Raw genomic sequence first — 20,526 nt, 5'->3', positions numbered from 1 at the left:
CTTCTTACCTCCTTTCATGAGGAAATAATAATCTAGAGAGCATATGCAATCACTTATACCAAAGATACAACGTAATAGCATCTCAAACCACAGAATTAGCTATCAGTGAAAAGTCTGCTCTCTCTCTAAGACTTAAAAGAATAAACACAGATGATGGTCATTAACAAATATCTCAAGTTTTAAAATATCTGGATGAACAGTAGGAACAAAAAATATGTTTCATCATCATCATCATCAAGCCAATCATCATTATGATTAAGCCTTGTTGATTGTGAGAATTAGAACAAATATTGTTCCAATTCCTCTAGTAAAGGTTTCGACAAGATAAGAGCATAAAGTGCATTTATTTGATGTTGAACAAAATAGAAGTTTCAGATAAAATAAAATTGACCAAACTAAACCATAATGAGCTTTGAGAATTCAAAACTTGCAATAAACTTCGTTCGTAACAACCACTCTACCAATTACCAAATAGAAGTTAGTGAGCCAAAACTGACTCACCAGCCCAGAAACTCCTGAATAGTGACACCAGAGTTGGAACTAAAGCAAGTAGTGCCATCTGTAGCTGCTCTGAGGTACTTGTCTTGATGGTAATCTGCCCACTGAGCTTGTTGTTAAGCCCGACACGAACAGCCATCTTTGAGTTTCTTCCAATGGAGAACTGAGATTGCAGATTTGCTCCCAATGCCAGGTCACCATGCCACTTCATCAGGGATAAACCCAAAGTAGAAAGGGACTGGCCAATTGGATGATCTTTGTCTCTAAGCCGTGCCTCTAGGTTGGCCCCAAGGGCCACATCACCTTGAGCACGAATCGCGCCTGTGCTTGCAACCAGATTTACCCTCTTTCCAATTGTAATCTGGTCTTCAACTTTCAAACCAGTAGCTACAGTTTCTCCCAAGAACGTTACAGATATTCCACCAGCAGTTTTATTCTTCTTGAAGTTTTTGAACTTGGTTTCACCCCTGAGAATGTAAGCAAGTTGTCTTCCTACAGATTGGATGTCAAACCCAGCAAGAGTGGAACCATTTTCTCCATGCTTGGCACATATGGAGGAATCTAACTGAATGCTGAATTCTTTCTTGTCTTTAGTGACCTGGATAGCAATGGCAGCAGGAAAGTGATTAGCAAGTGCAAGAGATTGTTCAATGCTGACGCCATCGTATCCACAGTCATGATCCCAACCATGTGTGTCTAAAACAGGCCTAGTCAAAAGTTGTGATGTTGGCTCCAGGAAACGGTAACGATGTACTGGGTTATCACAGTCAAAAGAAGGTGGCAAAGCCATATCAGGTAAAGGTACTGGCACAGCTGCAGGTGAACCCTCCTGATCATCTTCACCCATATCTCCATAACCATAACCAAGATCATCTTGCTTCATTTTTCCTCTCTTCTTCATCTCTTTGATTCTTCTTAGTTCTTCCTTCCATTGCTTTTTCTGAAGAAGTTTAACCCGGTAATCGTATTCGTCAAAGTAGGCATTGCATTGCTCCTTAGTAAGCTTAGCAAGCTGAGCCTTTTTAAGGGGTTTAAAGGGTGGAAGTTGATCATATTCATCTTCTTCTTCATTTACATCCAATAAATCATCCAAATCAATATCCGAATCATCATTTTCACCACCTTGCTCAGAAGATAACTTTGGGTGTGTTCTGGACTGCAGAAGTGATGACAGCAAATATGGAAGAGGTGGAGATCGAAACCTGAAATTAAAGAGCTTCCCAGAAGAAGAATCTTGAAGTTTCAGAAGGGAATTAGCTTCAGATAATATCTTTGAAGAGTAACACAAAAGGAGCATCTCTATTCTCCAACTTTTCCCATTAGGTAATACCCTTTCACCCTCTTTATTTCTTCTACAAGAAGGATGGTTCTCAACAAGAGCAACCGGATTCATCAAGCGCATGTCTCCAGCTGCTTGACGAATACATTGTTGAACAACATGTGACCTCTGAGCTACAACCATCTCATAGCTAAGAGCAGAACCATTTGACCCTTCTGGTGGAGCAGAGGCAGCATGTGTGAGAGCAACAATAGCATTAAACCAGATGGAGGAACCCAATATACTAGTAATCGAGCGTAACAGAGGCAGATCATTCAGATTACGTGTCTGAGTATCAAGGCGATCTACATAGAGAACAATGTCAGGAGGGCATCTTTTGATAAATTTCTTTATCGAGATGAGTATCTTTCTGTTTGATGACTGTTCTATTGCAGAAGTACTGAGTCCTGGAGTATCAACAACTCTAATTTTAATCCCTTCTAAAGTTCCTGAAATCTCTCTCAAATAAGTTGTGGCTGGCTTAAATGCATTTGTCTTAGTCTTCTGATCGCCAAAAATAGAATTAATAGTAGCACTCTTGCCCACCCCAGTCTTTCCAAGGACAAGTATGTTACAAGAGAAGTCCAAATCCTCCTTGCCATCAGCCTCAAGCTGCATTGCCTTTCTCTTTGCACTTTCAGCACTAAATGCACGACCAGTTTGCCTTGCACGTTTGATGCCTTCTGCAAGACCAAGACGATGAAGAACTTGAGCAGCAACAATATCATCAGGTGAATGCCCCAGCCTCAGAACAAGGCGAAGGAATTTCACCCTTATTTGCTCAACCTTATCGTGAAGTTTCCTTTCCGCCTCATCCATTATCTCATCATCTCCAATTACTGACAAATCTGTGGGAGGAAAAATGCTTGAACGTAAAGAACGCGGTGGTGTTGGCTTTAAGGATGAAACTGAAGAACCTAGTCCAGCTGGGGGGTCAGCCGAGAAGAGCTTACTAGCACCTTGGGAGCTCAGAGTAATATTGCCATCAGGTGATGCACCAGCAGCTGCTTTAAGTAGAGCAGTCAGTGCAGCAGAATCAAATATCTCTTCACCATTGCCATCCTCGTCAGTATCCACCTCATCATCAGAGTCAACAACAATTTCCCCATCCCCAGCATGCATGAATTCTGAGCTACCATTCCTGCTGGAAAAATCTTTGTCCATGTCTTGTATAATCTGTTTGGCTGTTTCTGAGCTTTCTATGATTGCCACCCTAGCAGGGACATCAGAAATAAAACCTTCCTCTTGTTCATCTGCCTCTACCTCATAAACCCCCACGATGCCATCAGCAGGAGCCGTCTGACTGGCAGCATCAACAAATTCCTCTTCTTCATCCAAAACAAGTACTGACTCACCATTTTCTCCAGCAATTGATGGAGCAAGAGCATTAGCTTCGAGGTTGCTACTCTTCAAGTCTTCAATGACATTGCATGATGTTGCATCGTCAGAAATTTGATTGATATGAGCAGCACGACTCTTTTCAGCTTCAACACCAGTATCCAGAGGCTTCTCAGCCACCTCAAGGCTTCCTACTGCGTCAATTTCTTCAGCACCTTCAATCTTCTCATCCTTTCCATCAACAGACTGTATCTCTTCAGCTTCAGCACCGGTAACCAGAGGTTTCTCAACTGCATCGAGGCTTCTCTCTGCGTTAATTGCTTCACTTCCGCCAGCAGCCTGAATATTTTCAATTTCAGAGTCGATATCCAGAGGCTTTTCAACCAAGTTAAGGCTACTCACTGAGCGAATTTCTTCATCAGCTTCAATCTTCTGATCGTTTGCGTCAACAGCCTGAGTATTTATAGCAACAGCACCAATAGACAGAGGCTTCTCAACCTCGTCAAGGTTTCTCACTGCGTCAATGTCTTCACCAGCTTCAATCTTCTGGTCCTTTGCATCTGTAGATTGAAAAACCACAGGTTTAGAATCTTCCTCTACTGCAGAAGAAGGTGACTCCATCTCATTAGAAGCCTCATAATTTTCATTTGGATAACTCACGAGCCCATTATCCTGCACTGCATCAACAACAAAAACCTCGATCGACTCACCTTCAAGAGACTTCTTCTCCGCACTGTCCTCCGATATCGTACGAATTGCATCCTCAAACAACCCACCATCCGGAATCCCATCTTTCTCCTCGTTTTGAACAGAACCCAAGGATGAAGGCTCTTTCCCTTCAACTTTTCCGCCGACGACGCTTCCATCGGGGGAATTCTCAGTGCTCGAAACCTGCAGAACCCCGTCACTAACCTGGGTAAGGCTCGATACTTCATCAGCCGAGATCGATGTCCCATCTCCCTCGACGGAAGAAGGAACTGCGCCACCGGAAGAGATTTGCCCTACGCCACCATCAGGGAATGGAGTGTCGGGCACGGCATCGTCCGGAGTAAGAATCTTCTCTTGCAAATCGACTGAGACGCCGTATGCAGCATCCGGAGGTCTAGATTCGACCTGAGAAAGCTCGTCTCCGCCCGTCGGGTTCTCCACCTCGGGCACAACGTCCCCGCCGTCCTCAGGGATGGAGACCGTTGATTGGTCAGGAACCAGAACCGGCGTGAGAGGCGCTCCATCCGAGGCCTGAGGCGGCGACAGTGGGGTGGAATCGGAGGAGGCCATGGCGGATAGAGAGAGGAGGAAAGGGTAAGGGAGAGGGTTTATCTTCCTCCGCAGGGAATCGTACAACCGCAGAATGGATGATAAGGTTTCCCCCATTGAGGAAAATTTATTTATTTATATAGAGAAGAAAAAAACTTGTTCCATCTCACACCCATAATTTACGGGAATATCAAGATCGGTCCAGACTCTTTCTTTGAGAATATTCAATTCAGCCCACACTTTCATTATATTTTCACCAAAATATCTCCGATTACAGTTCCAAGAGCAAAATTTCTAATTAACGACAGTCTATTTTGGTTTTTTTAAAAATATTTTATTAATAAGGACAAAAAAGCACATTCCACTTTTTTAATTAAAATGAGATGAACGTTTAATTTTTAATTAAAATTAAATAGACATCCCATCTAATATACCCTTAGTCTTTTTTAACAATTTATTTATTAATTTTTATATATTATAGAAGTTAATAAGGAGTTGTTACACCTTATAAAAATTAACATATATATTTAATTATGATTAAATTGTAATTGTATTTTTTAATTAAATTATCATTCATAAAATTAAAATATAATAAAAACAATTATTTTTATGATTTATTTTACTAAACCGATGTTAAAATATTTTTAATTAAATTATCATTCGGTTAGAAATAAAATTAAAATAATATAAAATGATAATTGTTAAAAATTAACAATTATTCGGTCGGTTCTACATATTGTAAAAGTTACATGCTATCTTTTTTATATGTTATAAAAATTATATGCTAACTTCTATCAAATAATATTCATTTAAAATATAATAAATATTATAAAATTTCTATCACTACACGATCAAACAATGATATTATATAAAGATATTTCGAACCATTCAACTCAAATGAAACACCTATTTAATTTTTAATTAGAAATAAAAAAAAACATCAATCTAACAAAAATATAAATGATCCACGCCCTTTTAATTTTTATCCTGAATTATTATACGTTGAAATCTGAAAATTCTTTAAACTCATAAAGCATATTAATAACGAGAGAAAGATTCCAAACTATCGGTCTTAGAATGATGGAATTAAAGAAAAAGTAAAAGTTCTGATTAATCGTACGCCTGCAATGATAAAGCAAAATTAATAAATAGAATTTGTAAAGTATCTTTAAGCTATAAATTCGCTCTTTTGAAAGTAGAAGCTAAATAAAATTTATTGCATATGGATACTTTATTGCACTCTGCTAAAAAAAAGTTCAATATTTTATTGGAGATCTGATCATTTACGCTATCTCTAATCGACAAAATAAACTCTTTCAACTTTATTTTTTTTTAGAAAAAAAATTACTATTCCCGTTGTTGTGATGAAAATCTGCACCGTTGGATTTTAAAATTAAGATTAAATCCTGATCGTAGATTGAATGGATGATTGTGATTAAATGAGTGATTATGATTGAACGGTTCAGATTCCCATCACAAATTTGTGACAGGAATATGTTGTGACAAGTAGCATCACTCTTTTTTTTAATCTTTGTAGTTATTAAAATACACAGATTGGTGCATAGAAAGATAAAACATGAGATTAAGTAATCAATCACTTTAGCGTTCTTAAAGGATTAGTTCATTAATCTAATAAGAAAGAGCTGTTATAAGAAAGTTACAAATAAGAAAAAGTAAATGATGAAATCAAATCTGACCATTTCTAGGACAAGATAAATCAAAGATCAAAAATAAAAATTATTACATTCAAGGCAAGGCCTGCACGAGTGTACTAGAGCAGAATGCAACAGGAGTTCTCAGTAATGGACTAAGTAAATTTACACAGGTTGGGCACTCTGGCAAAATATTTGGTATGAGACGTGGAGAGTTTACAAACCTGGCCAGCACAAAAACCCACTCTGTTACAATGGATCTAATGAATCCAAGATCTGGGAAGGAGTTACTGCTATGTTAGGACCAGTCCCATCCTGGATTTGTGGGGAAATATCCTGATCCAGATAGATTCACATATGAGTAATAGTTTCGAGGGAGCAAAGGCAGCAAGTACATGACAGTTTAGTTCTAGCCGCATTACCTGGGACTGCATGAGCTGCTGCTGTGACTGCATGTCTTGTTGCAGCACAAATGGCTGTGGTTGAGATAACCGATAATATGGCTCTTTGAGATCGAGTTTACATGAAGATGTCTGTAGGATTCCACCTTGCTCGGCGCCAGGTCCCCACATTTTAGCTTTTAGAGAGGTTGAGGAAATAATTTGGGTTTTGAGTAGATATCCAGAGAGATATGAGCACAGTGTAGTAGCAGCTAAGGATTAGGAAATGGACAAACCTGACAGAGTCAAGTAAATTGTGTAACTCTGAGCACTGTGGGACACCAGGTGAAAGCGTCCAGTGATTTCTTGACCGGCCATGACGTATATCGGTTGGGCAAGGACGCACCGCAGTTGGTACCAATGGGTTGTGGGAGCACCGGGAGCTGTCGTAAGCCATCTTTGAACAGAACTGCATGATGAGTTTGCAATAATCACATTGATGCCTGAACATAGGAACCAAATCCCCAAAAAATTGCAACTCTTCGACTTGAAAAGAAAGGCTAGGGTGTATGAATATAATATATGCAGATCACCAACTTTTCATGTGCATTCAGTTTCACAAACTGTTGAAGTAGAATCATTTGGCAAATACAAAAGCGGGATGCACGAGTACAATTCAAATTAGAACCACCAATCCTAAACCAATTCCATTTCCATCTCATGTAGTATGCTGAGAAGTGATTCACAAAGGAATAATTTGCTATTTCATGTTCAAAAGATTTATTTAGTTCATAAATGCTTTGCTGCCGCGGAAAAGGTTGAACAATGTAGCAGGGGCATACAGTCGGAGATATGGAGCATGATCATATGAGAAAAATGATGGATGGATGAGCATTCGTTCCCCTTGTTTCCTTAATAAGATTACTGATGCTTGCATATTATTTTAAATAAAATAAAATATTTTATTTAACTACAAATATGATAAAGCAATGAATATTAACCAAATTCCATAACCATGTGACTACCCAAACTAAACTTTATCTATACTTGATGTTACCGAAAATGATAAACAATAAAAATGAAATCACTTAATTCTGCCTCCATTATGCATTTAATTTACAGGGGGAAAACAACAAATGACAGCTAGGAGGAAGGAAAAAACATCTAACGATGATAACATTTAATTTAGGAAGAAATTTTGTGAATCAGACTTAAATTCCAATATACGCAATAACTACCAAAAGTGCTAAATGCATGTTAAGATTACCTCCCATCAAATAATACATCAAACCAACAAGCCAGGCCGTGCACCCGTGTGCCAACAGATGAGATAAAACTTAGAGGAATATCAATTTCATAGAGCTCCTCTTCCTTAATAACAGAAAATAGTGAATTTTAAGAGAGTACATGGAAAAATGAATAACTACAATTAATGAAAGAATAACACAGTATAGGTAGGAAAAATGAATAACTATGTGCAACATCATTCCCTCCAACATTTTATTTGTTAAATGAAACATACTTTAATTTTTCAGTTATTTACACAGTAATCATATTTAGTATTATTAAATGAATAAATAAACAAAACAAGGTGTTAGAGCAGGGAAGATAACAGCTTTCATAGAACTCCTCAATAAAAAGAAAAAGTGAATTTTAAGAGAGTATGATCGTCATTTTCTCTGACCATTTTATTTAGTAAATGCAACATACTTGTCAGAACAGGGAAGACATGATGGCTAAGTACATAAGTGAAGATTATAGGGTGTCTCATCCTTTCTACACAACCTGCACAACATTCACTCTCCCTCGCACACAAAACTAGATGCTATCCTCTCTTTTGTTATGAGCTGGAATTTATGAAAGTTGCAGCTAGGAAAGCAACTCTTATAACTCCTCCGTTACCACCTCAGTTACATGTGTCTTTTTGTACTACAGAAATATTGAAGAAAAATAGATCTAAACAGGCAATTCCTAATTACAGTTGCCCATTTTTTTACTGATCCAAGTCTATTTACCACCACTTTAAGTATATTCACTGGTCAGCCAATTCCAATAGATACTGAGATAGCTAAAATTTACAGTGACTTCTCAGAAAAAAATCAGATCTGTCCTGGACGATAAGTATCCAACTCAGCCTATTGATGAAAACAAGCTCCAAAAATATTAGTAAACTTTACCTTCATGGAAGAGAAATTTAGCGTGTGGATTATAGGAGGAGACACCAGTAACCTTGGATCAAATGCATCAACCACAGGCTGTTTAACAAAAATAGAGAGGAAAAAACATAAGCTATATATGGTATGCAAAAAAAACCAATGCAATATCAACATTATACCCTGAGCAAAATGAATATGGTGCAGTGATCAGATTAATATGAAGAAATGGCAATCATAATATTACGACATTTCAATGTTTACGTTCAGCAAATGTCATAAAAATGGCTCATGGCAGGAAGATGTAAGTCTTGGCATCGTACTCAAGAAAATAAGATTTCAATGAAAAAATGTACATAGAAATTATAGAAAGTTATATTCAGGATGACTCTCCATGTGTGTGTTAATTGTATACTAAATTTCAGCTAAAGTGCAACTAAGATGAAATGTTTGTGTAATATTGACAAATAAAAGAATATATGAATACTTAGAGTCAATCAAGCAAATAAGTTAACACCATTTAGCAAAAAGTTTAGAGTCATTCTAGCAAGATATAGTCTATGGATAATTAGAGCCATTCAAGCATTCACGTAATTTAATACCATATAGCAAAACGTTTGTAGTGAAATAGTAATATCGGATTTTGCTTCCAAGTCAGTCATGTCTGTGTGTCAACTAGGTTAGTTCCCTAAAAGTTGATAAAATCTGGGTGTGAATATATTTTGCACAGTACAAGGAAAACAAAAAAAAAACACACACACACACACAAGTTCACCTGAGAAAAATATCCCTGGAAAGCAGATCCATATAAAGGTGTAAGATCAACACCATAATAGTTATGCTGCTGCCAGAATAGCGCCTGTACAAGTCAAATTAAACCATATTTCTTGGTTATTTATTCTCATAACAATTTCATAGAGGCAAGTGTTAAAACACATATTTTTGTAAGGGCAGGAGAGTATGAAAGCACGCTAATCACAAGTTAGAGTACACCAGACAAAAGAAGCTTATTTAAAGTGATCCAAGTTGGAATCTTTGCAGGGTCAGAAATGCATGAGTGTGATTTTAAAAGAATTTGTCAATTTTGCTCTTCTAATCCTTATTTAGTAGTAGTTGTGTTTGGTGTAACTTGGCTATTATCAATGGAATATTGTCAATCCATTTTTGTATCTACCTTCCTTTGCAAACAGCCAAATTGAATATTATCAATTTTTGGTTAACTAAGTCATCAAGCAAGACCATTTAACATGAATTTCTATTGATACAAAGCATATAAGAATAATGCTCAGTCACCATCAGGTTAATACCATGATCCAGGAAATCCTAATCCATAAAACAGATTCAGTGAAAGCCTTTTGGTCACGGAATATGAGGTTGGCAAAGTGTATAGCTAAATACTTTCTTGTAAAGATCATTGAAACAAACTTCTTGCACTAGAGAGTCACTTCAAGGTTGTCAAAATTGAGGCAGTAACCATGAATCATTTAAGGTTAAATCAGAAAGTGTTAAATAGGTTCCATCCTCACCATCTACTTTGAGTCTCAATGGTATCAATGTCTCATTGGTATCAATGTGATAGAAGAGAGGAAGTGGAAGATGACATTGTTGTGGTCTCTTCTATCACAATTAATTCCATCCTTGTTTAGAGTTGAACCAAGCTAATTTTTGGTCAACTGGTTTAGATGTATATTTTCGGTTCAATTGGTTAGTTTGGAATCGAGTTCCCTTTTTATTCCCTTCTCTTTCCCTCATCATCATAACTCACCTGTAGCAGCCAGAGCAGGTGGTCGCGCAATCAGAGTCACCGCTGAACAGCGGTGCCTCTTCCTTTCAGTCAGCTCAGCTCCCAATTTCTCTTCCTTGTCTCTCTCGCCTCTCACCCTCCTGTTGCCACTTGAATCCAATCAATGGACCACACAATCAGTCATGGAATCCGCTCCGCCAGTGTACGACGATTTCCTCCTCTTCCTCCATCGATGAGGTTAGTCCTCTCTCTTTACCCAATCTCTCTTTTCCTCCTGATCTCTCACTTAACTTCTTCCCAAGCAGTGATCAGCGGCCGATCACCCTATGGCAGCATCCCCTTCCCTCCAGCAACCGGAGCAGGTCCTTTCCTCACCTGATCCGATCTCAATGAGTGTCTCATTCGTTTCCCTCTTGCTTGTCACGACTCTATCCCAATCTGAGCATTCTGAACCTTCCTCGTATCTTACTGAAGTTGTCACCAGTAATTAAATGAATATTTACTCTGAGCATTCTGAACTTCTAAAGAAAAGAAGATTAACAGGCATGCTATACTGGTGATCATATCCATGTAGTACACATTAAATTCCAATAATAAGTACTTTATACAAATTAACATCCTACTGATTTTGATTTAGTAGCCAAAAAACAGAAACAGTCTTCAACCGGCCAATATACAAAGAAGAAACAAGTTAAGACACAGGTACATCGTATACACAGAAATAACAAATACATAGTGGAAAAGAGAAAATACTAATTTACAACAGCTACCTTATTTGCAATTTCAACAAAGAGATACTCATCGCTAAATGGTGCCATGTGTATCCTACACAAATTGGCAACGAGAGAGATAATTTGAAGTTGATAATTATATACGAATGTAAAACAAAATGAAAGTGAAAAATGAAGTATTTCCAAGTTGTGCATCAAGAAAAAAAAATCTCATAGAAATGATATGAACTTTCTTTAACCAAAGATAATTCCATGAACCATATTTCAGGAATTTTAATTTAAACCAGCAATTTAAATTCTAAACAGGGATTTTGACTGAAATCAGCAACAGAATAGTAATTTATAATGGTACAATTAACTGTCATGAGTAATAATTTCAAGGTATTAAGTTCTGGCTGCTCCTCCAGAAATCTTAGCGATAAAATTTACAGAGAAGGAACCAGTAAAGGTCAGGGCAGCAACAACACAACCAGAATAGGATAAATAAAATGTTTACTTTAGCAGATAAAAAGATTTAATTGATTTGAATATTGAATAGTATTAGTGACATAAGACTTGAGCTCAATGGGGGGATAAGATCAATCTAGAACAAACACAGCTTGTTTGTAACTTCAATAGTGTACAATATAAAATTACTTCTAACTATTTGATATGAATTCAATGAATTATTTCTAGGATCATCAAATCAAGACAAGTATTTAAAGATTGAAACTTGGCATGATCATTGTCAATGAATAAACACAGCTAACAAGGGGAGGTGACTATATTCACTAAAAATCAACAGAAAGCCTACTACTAAGGAAGGTAACAAAGATATTATATATCCGTGGAAAAGTTCTTCCATTTTTGTGTTTAGAAAAAGCGAAATATCACAATACCATACTACACAAAATAAATATTTGTATTATCATACAGTGCTGATTTGATAAGATTTGTTAACATTGAATCTAGGCAATCTTATTTGTTCAGACATGAAGAAACAAAGAAACCATCACAATTGTCAGAAGTACCAGGCCTGCTAAAGGAACAAAAATGGAGGTAGGTTGAAGTGTGTCATAGAATAGATGCCTTAATTTACTATTTCTATCTAGTAATAAATAATATCAACTATAATTCTAGTAGTTATATGATTAGATAGAAAGTATAAGATTGTAAAACTTAAATAAATATTTAATAATTCAATATATACTTAATATATTAAACTTTTAAAATTTAAAATAATGAATAATATCATATAAGTTAACTTAATAATTAATAGAATTTTAATATTTTTAATAAATAATTATAAATAAAAAAGAAAAGAAAAAATATAATTATGTGAACAAAGAATATATATATATATATATATATATATATTCTTTTAACTATGAATATGATTATGATGAATTAGATATTCATATTTGTTTGCTAAAAATAGAATAAGTGAAACTAGTGGCATACTTTATTTTTTGGAGCTGTTCTTCAAGGGAGAGAAGTGGTGGAATTGAAATAGCTCACTAAGACCACCCTTTAAAAGACTACCTAGTACTATTAGCAATAGGTCAAATAAACCTTTTTCATATTTAGACACTGAGATATCTGTGAAGCCTTTTGTAGGGTAGTATTTAATGTTTGTGAACCCTCACGTCAAATAAACCGTTAGGGTAATGACACCATGATACTGAATTCTGGACTATTATTGTATTATCTTGTTTTTTCAAGGAAAATGAAAAGAAGAAAAATGATGCAATGTGTTCAATCAAGAGAATAATTAAGTCTTCTGCTGATCTCTGACCACGAACAGTGATTTTTGACAAAACTTTACTCGTTGCTAGAAAATTCGTGCCTATTTACCAAACCAACAGGCTGATAGCTACAGAGGTAATATGGCAAAATAAAACAAAAACATTACTAGATGAGTAAATTTAGCATCATTTTCAGGCATCACAAGCTGCAAAAATTTAAGTTCCTCATGTAGAAATGTGTGACGAACAAGTTTAAGTACCTTCCTAAAGATGGAAACATCTTCCCATCAGATGCAAGGAATCGATCCCTTGCAATTACATACGTCTCTAGCATTCTTTCATTGACTAACAAGGTACCTGAAATTATTTTAGAAAAGCAAACATCAAGAGAGGTCATTCTCCAATAGTTTGGATGGAACATATATTAAGTACTAGCATCATAACAAAAGAACATTGATGCAATCAAAATCATGATAAGGTTATATCAACACTATCAAATTATGCACTTGTAAGGTTAGCAAATGAGAAACAGACTACCAATTGCCTAGTATCATTTAGTAGAAAAGCCCATTGAGTAACAAGTTTATCTGCTATGCAGAAGAAAAGGTACAAAAACATCCAAAAGTAACTTAACAAATAACAAGATGAAGAGGCATTGAGAAAACTGAAAGAGCATGTCAGGTTACAAAAATGAATGCAACAGACACATTATTAAGGAAAAAAATAAGTTTACTGTACTAATACTGAGCAGACAAAAATGATATGTCATAGCATAGGTTAGCTAAATTTCCTTTAAAATAAATTAAGCTAATCAAGTTGATGAGTTTGGGAAAAGGCTGCACTGAACAGGATTTGGATCTGCATTACAAACATATTCCCTACAGTACGAACTTCATACAGATCAGGAAACTTGTATCTCTTAGCAATTCTATAAAGAGCCAATGACTACATTACTTTAGTAGATATGTTGAGATTTTGATTCTAATTAAAAAAAAGGGTTTAATATAATTATGAACTTGGTGCTGTTGAGGCCTCTAATGCAGTTCAAATAAAAAAGCTGCAGATGTTATCTCAGATTAAAACTTGTACTTGGAAGAAACCAGACCAGAATGGTAACCAAGATGGCTCATGTAGTGTTCTATGGAAAGACACATTCCCATGACCAATAAAAGAAGAATTAACTTTCCTCTTAGTAGTCCATTGTTGTCATATTCAACGTGATAATAGCATGACAAGAATTATTATATTGACTCTGTTGTAGAACTACATAATGAAGGCATACAATCCTCCCATGATGAGCATTAGTCATTCAAGCTCCCCTAATCTATAAAAAATTGCCACTTCTTAATGCTGCATGGGGTACTCCAACAGGAAAGTAAACAATTTAATATTAGATAGTTTCTCATTCCAAGAGATTCCTATCTTGAAACTCATGTAATTATCTTGTTACTTGTAGTTTTTTGCCAACAAAGGATCACGATGTGCTAGTTCCCAAGGAAAAGTAAAAGGCATTGATACTGGAAAAGTAGGCAAACCCAAATAAATAAATCCTTCAAATTTCAATACAACAAAAATTTTCGATGTACTTCAGAAAGCAGACAAATATCATACAACCAACATAATAAGCAGGTAGTATAGTTAGAGCGAGGATAGAAGCTTGATCAAAATATGAGAAATACTAGGTTAGAGAAGAAATTTTAACATTTAATCAAGCAACACTTAAATCAACAGGAAAACACAGAAGGAAAAAAGAAACAATAATATAATTCAAAGAATAAGAAAGAGAAACACAGTGCAATACACACCTGCCACTGTTTGCATAGGAAAAATCACACAGCCTTGAACTTTTACAGTGGCCAACCAGTTATTATGAATACTGATCCAAATAATTGCATACCAACTAAATGCTCTATTTATAACTTCCCTTCACATTCAATGTGTTAGATCCTGAACCTAAATTCTGCACCAATCTTCATGTTTTCACTCATACTCATGTGTGATTTGTAGTTTTAATTTTAAATCACTATCCAAATATGTACCCTTATTTATAGAAAAAGTTGAGAGAGATGAAATATTATTATTTGTTTAAGAGACAACTTATATGACATATCAGACTCAACTTAATACCGTATATCTAACACACCAAATGCAGAATTATTAAATTCACAGCATATATAACCAAGTCCGATAATCTGATAACTCTTACACTATCTCTCAGGGTAAAGCATAGATACTATCTATGTTCAAGTTTCATAGCTAGAAAAAGATCTTAAAAAAAAGGTAATGGGTCAAAGACACTTGACGACAATGAAGACACACAGAATAACAGTGCAGTAGTGGGAAAGGATGATGGTATGACATGCTAGATTCACCCTCTGAGTTAGCATGCTAGATTCACCCTCTGAGTTAGCAGCTGAGGTTCATGACAATCTTCTCCGTATCATCTTCTAACTCTACTCCCCTCAAACTAAAGATATTGCAAGATTCTGAACTTGCGAGGGTAGATCTAACAACTCTGATTCTCTAACAACAATAAACAAAAAGAAAATGAAAAGCTACAAATGATTGTCATCGATATCCAATGTAAAGCAAAAGGAACTCACCCATTGGCTCAGAAATAAGGATATCTGCTTTTTCTGGTAGTTCCACTTCTTCAATTTTACCTTTAATGACCTACTCAAGTCAAGAAAATCAGAATTAAGCACTAAAGAAAAGCCATACATTTCAACTTCAGACATAAATACAAGTAAAAGCAAACCGTGATCCGCTGTCCAAGAGATGGATTTCCAGCAATAAGCCTGCGTGCATACTCCACCATTTCAGATGCCTCTACAGCATAAACATGCTTAGCTCCAGCCTGGAAATAAAATGCAAGTACAATACATCAATCAAGAGAAAATTAGATAAGTAATAAACCAGGTTTGGGTACCTGCGCAGCAAACAGTGAAAGAATGCCACTACCAGCACCAACATCAACCACAATGCGACCATTAAAATCAACACGGTTTTCAATTATTGCAGCATAATATGTTCCTGAAATTTGAATAAATTGTGTAAGCATAAAATATAATATTTTACTATTAATATAGCCTTCAGATAGCAAGATAAGATCCACATAGCCACTTCAAATAGTTGGAACTTGGCTCAGAGTTGTTGATATAATAGTAAGATGTTTTGGGGCATTCTTTAATAAAATTGAATTTGTTCCGACCAAATACTGAGACATAATATACAGGCCTGAAAGACTAGAAATCAAAATGCTCTTACATTACAGACCTGTTCTTACATAGTCTTGGAGCATATTTTGCTGGTGTACTAACTGCCCATAATAATGGAAGTACATCTTGGAAGATGTGGAATCGATTTTCTTATCGAATTTGCTTTTAGAAACTACCATAGTTCCATTCTCCAAAGGTCCATCTGAAAGAAAAACAGAAAAAATAGGAAACACAACTAATGAATTTTAATCAAACTAAGTTTTCTAGAGCAGAAGTAGCTACTTGTGTAATATGATATACACAACCGTTAACTAGAATCAAATTAGCATACACAACAAATCACATTTTGTTTATCATGTTAAGATTTTTTTTGTTTTCTCTTAATGAATTTTATAACTCCCTAATTTTTTATTTTTCTAACATTTGCATATCGTTTCGACATGTTAGGATACTCTGGATATTTATTGTTTTGAAGGTATACTTATTCTTGATTCTTTTTCTTGCAAAGAGCTGGGAAAAAATTATTTTTTTAATGCCTAAAATCCCTACTTATAATCAGTCATTCTCAAGTGCCCATGGGTAATACCTTCCTTTCCGCATTTCACCAATCACTCTCTCAAAATTTTACCAGTACCTAAACTCACTATCCATAGCCATGAAGTTTTGGCAGAAACCTTCAGACAAAGAATACAATTGAAGGAGCACAATAATTTGGATAGACATTTTGCAACATGGAACCTAATTAGTTCTGTTTGCTTAGTTAAAGATGATTTTTCATTTCTAAAACTATGTGATTCAGATGGCATTTATTCAAGAATGTCCAATTTCTACTAATTATTTTCAAAATAATTCCTTCTCAATAGTTTTCAAATGATATCAAATGGCATTCCAATTTGAGATACTTAGAACTCTTCGTCTATCTCCTTTGTACCCAAGTCAAACTTTTAATTGGATGTTGACACTTTGAATGGACACTCGAATTTGCTATTGAACACAACTGTGTCTGACACTTAGATCCACACTCATGTTCAATACCTATACCCAAATATGAGTAACATAGATTCTGATCATTTGGTCTTCATCACTTACCAAATTTGGCCAATCCAGACAAGGATCAACTGAGTTTGAAAATATGCTATCAGCTTTGTTGTTATTCTTTTCCAACAATGAGCCACTCATAATATGAACCTGTTAAAGCTCAAACCATTGGGAGTTCTCCATATCTTCCCTTATGTTTGCATCCAAAATCAATCATGCAAGGAATACAGCATCCAAAAGTCTCTTACAAACATCCACATGGTCATTTAGAACCTGGTTGGAGGATGTTTCGAGGCATACTAACCATGCAGGCCGTCAAGATAAGGGGAGGCAAAAAAATTTATTTGCAACTATAAAACTAAGTTCGGTACCCTGAATACAAGCTGGCATATTCATGGTCATCAGCCATGATATCTATCACCTTGACACCACAATGATCATCACCATCTTCTATCTTGAATCTAAACTAGATCCTTGATTAAGGGAGCCTTCAATTTTCTTGTATGTGAGATGTGTTAGCGAAAGAGAGTCATACTACCTACCTAATTCTTGCCAATAATAAGGTGAGGCCCAGCAAAATAAAGTCATACTACCTGCCTAATTCTTGCCAATAATAGGGTGAGGTCCACTTTTGAGTTGATGCATTTTGATAGTTTAGGTCCATTTTCAAATTCATATTATATTAAAATTCCAATTTCTTCTCCAAACATATCCTTTCTCTAGTACCAACAATCAAAACAGAAGCCACAGGAGGCAAGCAGACAATGAAGAGTTTAAAAATCAAATAAATAAAACTTCAAACAACATACTAAGGTTTCTATCACAATACTTTGTTTACTAAAGTTCATGATAGATATTGCACAGCATAGATCGCAGTGTATTTTATGATGCTTATAACTTCAAAGGAAATTTTTTTCACAAAAGCACTATCGAAATATAGCTAGCAACATTGAAATTGTGGTTCGACTAATTGATTTTGTTACTTCAATCTCTAGTTTAAAAAATCCTAATCACACACAGATATAGACACTAGTGAGAGCAAAACATCTAGGAACAATATCATAAACAATGCACTAGTAAACCATTATGCACAAATTGAACAAATGATACCAGTTTTTGCATCAACTCCTCCTAGTTTCCACTTTTCAAAAGCCAAAATGAAAGCTTTGCTTTCATCCTTTGTTTTAAAATCAATCTTATATGCTCTTGAAAAAGATTCCTGTTTCAGCAAATTAGCAAGAAGTTATGAAGGGGAAAGTTAGATAAACAATTTTAATTGCAGGGGTAACATACTGATAATCCAATATGGTAGTCAGAAGATCATATGTAAAATTTTCAATGAAACAATGGCTAGGAAAATCATACATGCATTATTACCATGCAGATACAAGATGCTTTGAGAAAAGAACTTAAGTTTCTACTAAATAAGTCTATTAAAGGATTCTTTCCTCCTCCAAAGAGTCTTATGAAAATCAAACAAATGTCAGGTTATACCATAGAACAACTCATTAAGCAGCTAGGGAAAAAAATTTGTTTATGCAAATGAAGGTACAACACCATCAAAAAATGTGGCACAGGATCGCATTTTGATGCTGGACTAATAAGGCCATGAATAAATTTTCCTCAATCTGGTAATCCAACATCAAAAAGTTGTGACTTCTAATGTAAAGAGGAAGGTATTAGATGAATGGGTGGCTCGGAAATTGAAGAAACCTAAAGATCCAGCGAATGAAATTGGAGAAATAGAAGGTTGAAATTTTCTAAAAAGTTAGAATTGTACTGAATCTAGAGCATTTAAAGTTTCTAATGAGCTATACTAAAAAGTAACAAGACCTTTTCTTCCTCGTCGCCGTCTGCTTCCTCATCCACGCATAGCAACTCCAGAGGACCCAACACGAAGATCTGGACAAAGCACCATTCAGAGAATAATAATAAAAAAAAGGATGCCGACAAGACTATTACACTCTTCAAGACAAGAACTTGCAGCATATGAAAGCGAATAAGAAGCAGGAGGCGCTCGAAAACCTGAATCTTCCGGAGATCGAGGTCGAGATCGGGGACGAAAGAGCTGGGCTGGTAGAACCGAAGCCGAGGGCGGTCGGTCTGGTCGTAGGCGAAGGAAGGGAATACAGAGGGGGCGGCGGAAGGGGCGGAGGAGGAGAGATGGGATAGAGCGATGGAGGGGAACTCCTGCGATGGCCGTTGACTCTGCTGCCCTAGAGGAGCCTCCATTACTTGGCCTCCCCGACGAGAACTAGGGCTTAGCTTGGGAGGGCGGATGAGAGATTAGGGTTTTAGAGTGAGAGGGGGGACGTAGAACGGCGGGCGAAAGCGAAGAAGAATGAGCTAGAGCAGCCGCCAAGCCGAGCGGTCGCTCTCTTCGACATGGTTGCGTATTTAATCCGGGGGAAATTGCGATTGGGTATGAATTTGTAGCTCAATTAGTTTTTGCAAAAAAATAATTTACCGTTTTGTCAAATCTAACTAGATTTAGTCCATAAATAGTCATTTTCACATTTCTTCTAGATTTTTTTAATCTTTTTTTCGCAAGTATCCAAATCTTACCCTGACAAAGAAAAATTCCTTCATCCGAAAATGGCCAAAATCCAACTTTCTCCTATGTGGATGATCAAATTATTTCACTAAAATAATATGATATTCTATATCAAAATTGCAGCAGAGTAAAAATTCACTCAAACTCAAACACTTGCTCTTTTATAGTTCATAAATTAAATTTAGAATTTTCCTTATTTTTGTTGTTGTTGTTGCTGTAATAGATAACTGGAGTTTGATTTGGGTATTTTTAAATTTTTTCTAATCATAGCACTGCTTCAATTGTAATAAATTTAATTAAAATTGATTTAATAATATTTAATTATTTTTTATCAAGTTGGACTATTTTTGATCCATGCACGGTTAGATCATAAGCATTTGATGCCAAGAACTAGCACACTCTATAGAAGAAGGCTGATATGATGTCAAATTGAATAGACTTGGATGGTTGAGGAAATCCCAAGCAAAAGAATTCTTAATGAAGAGATCCATCTCCTCAATTACTATAGGATCCGATGATTTGTCTCCACAAATGTAGTTAAGTTGGTACTTAGGTAACAAAATCCAACGATTTTCTCAACAATTACCTTCTTCCAATGGTATCTGCAGGAGAGAAAGAAAATCCAGACGAATTCATCGCCAAATTCCACAGCCAACTCACAGTATACATGAACTCCTCGTCTTATCCTTCTTCTTTTGTTATCTTTGTTTCTTCAATCAAGAGGATGATCCAACGCGAGAAGTCGTGGCAAATGTAGACGCATTCCTTATGATCAGAAGACTTTGAATAGAGAGATTTGCTCACTGAACTAAATGGCAACCTCCCACAGTGCAGTTTGTTCTTGCCAATGTCTGCGATTTAGTTTTGGAAGTTCTCATAAACTATGAAAAATATGGTGAGGAACAATGTTGTTCTTTATTG

General features: G+C 35.9%; 2 protein-coding genes across 3 annotated transcripts; both read right to left on the bottom strand.

The window, feature by feature from the left end:
* Positions 1–327: 327 nt before the first annotated feature.
* On the bottom strand, positions 328–4,494 carry LOC141824033 (translocase of chloroplast 101, chloroplastic-like). Of its 2 annotated transcripts, XM_074711266.1 has the most exons (3): positions 3,865–4,494; positions 3,557–3,714; positions 328–3,493 (listed from the first exon to the last, which is right to left on the bottom strand). In XM_074711266.1, exons 1-3 carry the CDS (start codon positions 4,430–4,432, stop codon positions 479–481), a joined length of 3,741 nt encoding a protein of 1,246 aa, XP_074567367.1. In that variant the 5' UTR covers positions 4,433–4,494; the 3' UTR covers positions 328–478. The 2 variants fall into 2 exon arrangements, with proteins under 2 accessions (XP_074567367.1, XP_074567366.1); XM_074711265.1 differs by having other exon boundaries at positions 328–3,714.
* Positions 4,495–6,089: 1,595 nt separating this feature from the next.
* LOC141823931 (putative histone-arginine methyltransferase CARM1) lies at positions 6,090–19,420 on the bottom strand. The gene is made up of 15 exons (XM_074711136.1): positions 19,077–19,420; positions 18,885–18,953; positions 18,162–18,270; positions 16,072–16,215; positions 15,725–15,828; positions 15,554–15,652; positions 15,399–15,468; positions 13,056–13,152; positions 11,111–11,165; positions 9,372–9,455; positions 8,621–8,698; positions 7,711–7,814; positions 6,740–6,912; positions 6,486–6,640; positions 6,090–6,399 (listed from the first exon to the last, which is right to left on the bottom strand). Exons 1-15 carry the CDS (start codon positions 19,281–19,283, stop codon positions 6,313–6,315), a joined length of 1,635 nt encoding a protein of 544 aa, XP_074567237.1. The 5' UTR covers positions 19,284–19,420; the 3' UTR covers positions 6,090–6,312.
* Positions 19,421–20,526: the final 1,106 nt, after the last annotated feature.

Source organism: Curcuma longa, chromosome 3, assembly GCF_044706935.1.
Source record: "Curcuma longa cultivar G26 ecotype Majalengka, Jawa Barat chromosome 3, ITB_CL_G26_1.1, whole genome shotgun sequence".
In the NCBI taxonomy this organism is placed as follows: domain Eukaryota; kingdom Viridiplantae; phylum Streptophyta; class Magnoliopsida; order Zingiberales; family Zingiberaceae; genus Curcuma; species Curcuma longa.
Note: the sequence above shows the minus strand (reverse complement) of the source record. Positions and strands in the feature narration are given on the sequence as shown.

Coding starts and splice junctions, on each gene's coding strand:
- LOC141824033 (XM_074711265.1), bottom strand. CDS start 4,432: ATGGCCTCCTCCGATTCCACCCCACTGTCGCCGCCTCAGGCCTCGGAT. Junction 3,715..3,864: donor GGAGAAGAAGTCTCTTGAAG/GTGAGTCGATCG, acceptor TTCAATCTACAG/ATGCAAAGGACCAGAAGATT.
- LOC141823931 (XM_074711136.1), bottom strand. CDS start 19,283: ATGGAGGCTCCTCTAGGGCAGCAGAGTCAACGGCCATCGCAGGAGTTC. Junction 15,469..15,553: donor CTCTTGGACAGCGGATCACG/GTTTGCTTTTAC, acceptor TGACTTGAGTAG/GTCATTAAAGGTAAAATTGA. Junction 7,815..8,620: donor TAAATTTCTCTTCCATGAAG/GTAAAGTTTACT, acceptor TCTGTTATTAAG/GAAGAGGAGCTCTATGAAAT.